Source organism: Myxine glutinosa, chromosome 4, assembly GCF_964187855.1.
Source record: "Myxine glutinosa chromosome 4, kmMyxGlut1.1, whole genome shotgun sequence".
NCBI classification, from domain to species: Eukaryota; Metazoa; Chordata; class Myxini; order Myxiniformes; family Myxinidae; genus Myxine; species Myxine glutinosa.
In genome coordinates, this window is record NC_136264.1 from 127,836,711 (window position 1) to 127,844,257 (window position 7,547).

At 45.0% G+C, this 7,547-nt stretch overlaps 1 protein-coding gene across 1 annotated transcript; it reads left to right on the forward strand.

Moving 5' to 3' along the window:
- The first annotated feature begins 2,194 nt into the window (after positions 1–2,194).
- LOC137440200 (uncharacterized) lies at positions 2,195–5,920 on the forward strand. The gene is made up of 5 exons (XM_068136509.2): positions 2,195–3,039; positions 3,170–3,342; positions 3,475–3,938; positions 4,174–4,788; positions 4,927–5,920. Exons 1-5 carry the CDS (start codon positions 2,195–2,197, stop codon positions 5,773–5,775), a joined length of 2,946 nt encoding a protein of 981 aa, XP_067992610.2. The 3' UTR covers positions 5,776–5,920.
- The last annotated feature ends 1,627 nt before the right edge of the window (positions 5,921–7,547 follow it).

A 7,547-nucleotide genomic window follows, 5' to 3' on the forward strand; every position in this document is an offset into this window, starting at 1 on the left:
AACTGGCGAGCGATATGACGATTGTTGTGTGCGTCAAGCCAATAGGTGGGGTGGCCCAAGTGTGATGGTGTGGGCCGCCATATCAGGCCGGTACAGGACGCCACTGGTGGTTGTGGATGGGAATCTTAACGCCCAGCGGTATGTGGATAACATCCTGCGACCTCATCTGCTGCCATTCCTGCTAGACCACCCAGAACTGAGAACCTTTCAGCATGACAACGCTCGTCCCCATGCTGCTTGCTTTACCACTGCATTTCTCCAAGGCGAGAACATCAACACCATGCAGTGGCCTGCGCTCTCCCCTGACCTGAATCCCATAGAGCACCTGTGGGATGAGCTTGGGAGACGTGTAGTTGGCAGGGCCAGGACACGGGCAGAGCTGCTTCAGACATTGAGGACTGAGTGGGACAGAATCCAGCAGCAATCCATCCAAAGACTGGTAGGCAGTATACGCCGACGATGCACTGCCTGTATCCAAAACAATGGTGGCCACACACGCTATTGAAAGGGGACTGACATTGCACCCTGTGCTGTTCTGTACTGTAGAACAAACTGATGAGATGGTGTATCTTGGTCAAAAACTTGACATGTCATCAATAAAATGCCAATGTTTCAATTAGCAATTGTTGGTTTGTTTTATTTTGAACTGTTACAATTTTATTACATTTCAAACAAGTGATAAGTTTCTTTTGCGTTTTCTGTCTTTTTGAAGTTGGTCAAAATGGTCAAATTTTTCGGTCAAAATGCCCATTTTGCACTGGCCTTTTTAAAGCCAATATCAAGACATCACGTGCAGCTCATTAAAATCATCCCGTACCCCTTGGCTAATCACTGACAGTCAAAACGGCTGTTCAACAGCTGTGCTATGAAGTGACCATTGAAGGTTCAAGTGACCATCCGTGACCGTTTTGTCTGACGGTGAGGACACTATTGTCCACAAATAAGTTCACACATTTACTACACGCAGTGTCATTGTTGATATTTAAAGGTTTCAAAGGTGGTAAGGTTGTTTTGCGTTTCAGTATATATCCTATATAATTATATTAAAGTAGAGGCTGTTTTGTGTCCGGTTGTCATGTACGTCATTACGTATATGATGTCATTACGGCGTAAACACCCGCTCACGACAGGAGTGGCAGGAAAGGTCATTAGTCTAGTAGGAAGACTAGGTCCCCCTGCACACCCCGGAGATATACTTCTAATCAGTGTTTCTAGATTGGAAAAAATGTGTAGAAAATGACTAGCTATGGCCCCAAGCTGAAAAAATGTCCCACATACCATTTTTATGCAAATTACTGCTGCCATTATCAAAAAAACGATTTTTGACATATCTCAGCCAATATTGCAGATAATTGAAAAATGAAGGTGTCTAGACCCATGTTTTGAAGGGCATAGATCATGATAGAACTATTCATAACATGATTACATGTGTCTATGGTATACTAGTATGCATATTAATGCTGTAATTACAAAATAATCAGTTTTACAAATGATAAGGATACGTTAATACTGCAGATAACTTAACATGGTACATAAGGGGTCTAAACCCAGGTATTTTCAAGGTTAAATGTCAACAAGATGCTCCTGAGTCTTGCATAGGGGCGGGACATTGGCAGTAACATTGGTACCACTCAACTTTTCTTCCCACCATTGACTTTGTATTGCGAGAGATTTTCACTTGCTTATTTAAAGGTTTCTCACCCAGCCCACGTAAAATCTACCAACTCCTGCTGTTAACTCCCAAACATATTTTTTTATGTTATCCAATCACAGTGCAGAAATGACAGACTAGAGATCCAAATTAGTGCTGCTATAGCTGCCATTTTACATTTCCATCCATGTAACATGCGCGCTCGCGCGCTCGTATCAATTGGTAATGTCGCGCGCTCGTATCAATTGGTAACGTTGATGTTATTGAATACCTCAGTTGAAAGTTCAGTCTTCCATTCCATCTGTGTGTTGTTCTTGGTATTCATCCTCCAATCTAGCCAGGTAAGATGCTAACTATAATGTTACTCACACTCTTGACTTCAGTTTCTGCATGAAATCATAAACAGGCAGAATAACAGCTGAGCCAGCTAGCACCATGTTAGCTAACGTTAAAGCTAGCCTCATCTATGTACAGTATGTTCCTAATGTCGGTGTAACTTAAACTTTTGTTAATGCCAAACATGAGACATATCTGTTGACTACGATGCAAGAGTACTACATCTGGCTCTTCATCAGATACATCGGAAGCTGTGGCCTGCAGCCTGTGCCTGGGCTAGGGGGTTTCACCTCTGCAACTGGTTCTCCCCCACCCAGCAAATCAACAGTCGACTACTGCACGCCTATCCACCAACCGATCACAGACAACGCAGTTGTTCGTGAGCTACTGAAGCGTTCCGAGGCAGCAACTGCTGAGGTGGGTCAGAGATGGGTCCTGAATACATTTGATCTGGGTGTCTGCATGAAAGCCCTTCCCATCATCTGGCGCTGGCCAAATGAATTTGCTAGTCATGTAGTAACGATTGGACCCTTCCACACATCCATGAACTACATCGGGATGCTCACTGGACACAAGATGCGTGGTTCTGGATATGCAGAGATTCTCTTTGAGGCACAACTAGTAACAAGTGGATCTCTCAAAGGTGTTCTCAGTGGAAAGGCCTACGCAAAGTCCCTCTTTTGCCTCAAAACAGTGTGTGAGGCAATGGAGAGGCTGTTGATGGAGAGATTCACTGAGGAGGAGAACATCATGATCTCTGACCCTGCTGTGCTTCTCAGAATGACCCAGTCTTGCAACCGAGAGCACCTCGATGAAGCCCTCAAAGACCCCTCAACTCTACTCCTCATCAAAAAGTACCATGCCTTTGAGGAAAAGGTGCGCAAGGGCCACCTGGGGAAGACAGCTGCCTTCTGGATGTCGTTCATTACCCACTGCCATCTTGTCTTCATGCTCCTCCACTCTGTGAAGACCAACAACCTCCAGCTGTTTCACAAGTGTAACGGAGAGATGGCAGATATCTTCTTCGCCTTTGACGGACACAACTACTCCAGGTTTGTGTAGCATACATGGTAAAATGTATAACCATCACTGAGTAGATTTTAATTGATACTTGGGTTCATGTATTATGAGAGGAGCTATTCCAATAAATGTCTACAGTATTTCCCTCTCTGTACTTTACAGATATCTGACTTGGCTGGAAGTCCACCTGACAAATCTGGAAAGCACGCACCCAGGGGCCAAGGACCTGCTTACTATGGGTGCAATCGCAGTGGCTCGCTCGATGATACCAGGGGCACTCAGTGCTGTCGACAAGACAATGGAAGAAACGTTCATGCGCTTTGCTAAATCATCAGGTACATCATTTTCTTTCAGTACATTATACATTTGAAACTGTAGAAACCAGCTTTATATGATGTAAACTGCTCTTACAAAACATTTCCCTTTTAATGATTGGGTTATGCAATTAAAATATGTTCACTTTTCAGGTGGCTTTGCTGGCCTGTACAGTCAGTTTGGGGCATACCAGAGATGGTGCCGAACAACCACAGCACGGGCACAGTTCTATGAAAAGACCCTTGAGATGGTGGATCTCATCGATGACCCAGACTGCCCAAGAGCAGGGAGACATCGTGAACTAGAGAAGGCAGAGATCAGAAAAGGCGAGGAGGCCGTTCAGCGAACCCTAACTACTATCAAGAACTTCACCAATCCGTTCACCATCATTGATAAGGACAAACTCTACTGCCTGGCCTCTGGTGCTCCCGTCCCCATGGATGTTGAGATGGATGTGTTACAAGCAGAAGCTGTGGGGAAAGCTGCGAAAGCTGACTTCATCAGGCGCCTGGAAAGCGGAGAACCTGAGAGCTTCTTCAACCCAATCAAGAGAAAGAAACTCAAGACCATGGAGGCTAGTAACAAGAAGATCACACTAACATCCTCACAGGGCAAGGTAAGGATGTAATCCAATACCCAAGTGCTTTTGTATTTTATGTTGTATTTTTAAATGGCGTCCTGTACATGCTATATTGAGATACAAGATTGAACTCCAAATTTGTTTATTAAAGACAGTGCACATCAATGAACAATGTAAAGATTGTAAATATGCCAATTTATAGCACATGAATAATTTTCACCTGTAGTCCTTCCTGTAGTACATATCAACCAATCACCATTTATCATTCCAGGTCATCCAGTATCAGGAGCAAAGCAACCTTGCATTCCTGCTCCTTGTCAAGTCTCAGAGTCAAGATGAGCCATTAGACCTGGGAGAACTCATGAAGTACTGCCTGATGCCAGTGCCTCCTAGCCTTGGGACACCAGATGGGTTCTTCTGCAAAACCAACAAAGCCTCCATTCTGCACTACCTTTTAGAGGACACCACACCACAAGATCTGCAATACCCCAAGGATGCCCTGTTCATCCAGGATGGAATGGCGCTGCTGCATACCCTTGCCAACCTTCCCCCAACATGTGGTGAGATATGCTTGCAGGTGCTTGATCAGATGGTGGCCAAGCAGCACTTTCTGTTCTCCACTGACAGTTACCATCCTGAGTCAATCAAAGCGCAGGAAAGGCTGAGGCGGGGCAGCTCAGAGAAGATCATTCTGGCTGGACCAGCAACCAGGAAGCCATATGACTTCAAAATGTTCCTTGCAAATGACGACAACAAAAAGCAGATGTGCCAGCTTCTTCTGAAAGTGTGGAGTGGACAAGAGGCAGCTACCAGGCTGGAGAGAACAGAGATGGCTGTGCTGATCGTGGAGGGGAAGGCCCACCAACTTGCCTCAACGAATGGCAAGGTAAAATTGAAAGCCCTTCGTGAATGGCGATTCAATTTGTAATTTTTCCTGAAAAAAAGGTGATTACCTGTGATGTTTGTCTAGATCTGAAACTGGCAGTGACTGGTGATTGAAATGCGGTGCCTTTTTGTGTTTCAGGTCGAGGTACGTGAACTCCCCACGATCTACAGCAACCAGGAAGAGACTGATACCAGGGTGGTTCTGTACCTCCATCATGCTGCTACCATCGGATACAAGAACGCTGTAGTCAGAACACCGGACACAGACATCCTCCTGATCCTGCTCCACCATGCCCACAACATCAAGCTGACGGTGTACCTGGATACAGGGTCAGGGAAGCATCGCCAACTTGTCAACGTCTCTGAGCTGGCAGAATCCCTGGGAGAGGACTACTGTGCCACTCTCCTGGGGTACTATGTGTTCAGCGGAGAAGACTGCACCAGTGCCTTCAAAGGGAAGGGAAAAGTCGGGCCCTTGAAAAAGCTGGAGAAGAATCCCAGGTTTCACAGGGCATTCGGTGAACTGGGTGACAACTGGGATGCCAACCCTGAGGTGGAGAGGCAGTTAGAAAAATTCACCTGTGTGATGTACGGCCAGAGTCGCGAGTCATCAGTGGACATTGTCCGTGCCAAGCTGCTACGAAAAATGGTGGGAGAGGACAAGACCCTCACATCCAAGTCCAAGGTTGATCTGGCTCGCCTTCCTCCATGCCAGTCTGCCCTGAAGCCGCACATCCAGCGTGTGAACCACCGCGTAGCATTGTACAAAAGAGCCGATCAACCTATCATCGAAAAGCCAAAACCTTATGAGGAGCAAGGATGGATAAGGACTGATGAAGGACTGTTGAAACCAATGTGGTCCAGTGGTCCCATCCTACCAACCTCACTGGTGGATCTTCTGAACACAGGAGAGCACGAAGAGGAGGAGGAAGAGGAAGGAGAAGAAGAGTTTGACTCTGACGATTTCGATGAAAATGATGATGACTGACTCAGTGTAGAATCACTAATGCTAATGATGTTTATCTAAAACAAGCAAGAGAAGAGTGGTCACATTGAGTGCTAGGACTATTTTGACAGTTGTAATATTTAGAAAAATAAAACTTTGTGTTAACGTCTGTGTAGACGGACCTTAATATGAGTCTATTATTTCGTAAAACTGTGATTATTTTGTAAATAAAGCACTAATTAGCATACTAGTATACCATAGACACATGTAATCATGTTATGAATAGTTCTATCATGATCTATGCCCTTCAAAACATAGGTCTAGACACCTTCATTTTTCAATTATCTGCAATATTGGCTGAGATATGTCAAAAATCGTTTTTTTGATAATGGCAGCAGTAATTTGCATAAAAATGGTATGTGGGACATTTTTTCAGCTTGGGGCCATAGCTAGTCATTTTCTACACATTTTTTCCAATCTAGAAACACTGATTAGAAGTATATCTCCGGGGGGTGCAGGGGGACCTAGTCTTCCTACTAGACTACATTCCTCTTTGGGGTATATAGATTACAGTCTCTCTATGGTCGGATCTCAAGAACATTGGGTGTGTGTTCATTTTTCCAAGGTTCTTGTGGAGAGATCGTCAAGTGGTTAAAGCATTCGAGCAAGCACTCCATTCAAAACCGTTAAGGAACGGCTGGCTTGGCAAGCGCTAGGTAGCTGCTTGGTAAATGAGCACACCTCCAACCCTTGTGGGGTACATAGATTACCGTAGATCTTCGCTGAGTTCTATAAGTAAAATTACCTCATGGATGTCGAGATTTCTCCATATTTATTTGTTTAATGTAATAAGCAGCATTACTGACTGTTTAAAAAGCTAATCGTATGTGTTTGTGGTTTATATTATTTTAGAAGCCCGGCTATGCCGCTGTTACACTTTTGGTCTTGTTTTTATTAATATCTAGGTCAGGGCTCATGGGGGGGGGGGGGGGGGGGGAGGAATTACTTTTACGCAATCTTCTGCTTCGGTTAGGTGTGTTCTGTTTGTTGCGATGATTGAATTTGGAAGCGCGATTACATTTACAAATGCATTTGGTCCTCTGCAGCAACGGTTCCGTTTGAGGAATAGACTGGAGTAGAACAAACATCCATCCATGTCGGCTTGAGAAGTTGATGGGAAACCATAACAGCGATAGAAACAGAAGAAAAAAAAGGAGCATGTGAAACAGCTAGGAACAGCATGACAAGCAGATAGATTTCCACAGCCCTCACTGATGGAGTTGAAAGCTGACAGCGGTTTTGGAAAAGCTTTACCCTTTTGCTTTTATGGAGACAAAAAAAAGAACACTTTCCGAGAGCGGTCAGGCTGTAGCTCCATCAGAGGCTTTCGACAGGTTCTTTGGAGCTCACTTCTTGGTCAATAAAATACTGCGGGTCATGGAGGTTGTGTTTTTAGCAAGGCACGTTCACTCTCGCTGTTTGCTCCCATGAAATACGTGTGTGCGCAGGAACCGTGATGGAGTGAGAGGCGAAGACAGACGGAGAGAAAATGCAAGGACTGCAATTCGGAGATGCGGAAAGCACAGAGACCTGCACTTCTGGCAAACCGCACTTCTGGCAAACCGCACTTCTTGTACGTGACAACTGCGGCATTTGCCTGCAGGTACTGGAATTTTGGGGGCCCATGTGCAGAAAGCCATGTTGTTGGTACTCGGCTATAATCAGGGTTCCAGAAAGATGATGTAGTGCCGGTGTACAAACATCATATGGTGCTGGGAGCTCTGATTCAGCCCCTAAATACTTGTTTCTTTCCA

What these genes read in the sequence shown, in the direction of transcription:
- LOC137440200 (XM_068136509.2), top strand. Translation starts at nt 2,195, where the DNA reads ATGCAAGAGTACTACATCTGGCTCTTCATCAGATACATCGGAAGCTGT. An exon ending in TAACATCCTCACAGGGCAAG is followed by an intron (nt 3,939 to 4,173) that starts GTAAGGATGTAA and finishes TTATCATTCCAG; the next exon opens with GTCATCCAGTATCAGGAGCA. An exon ending in TTGCCTCAACGAATGGCAAG is followed by an intron (nt 4,789 to 4,926) that starts GTAAAATTGAAA and finishes TTTGTGTTTCAG; the next exon opens with GTCGAGGTACGTGAACTCCC.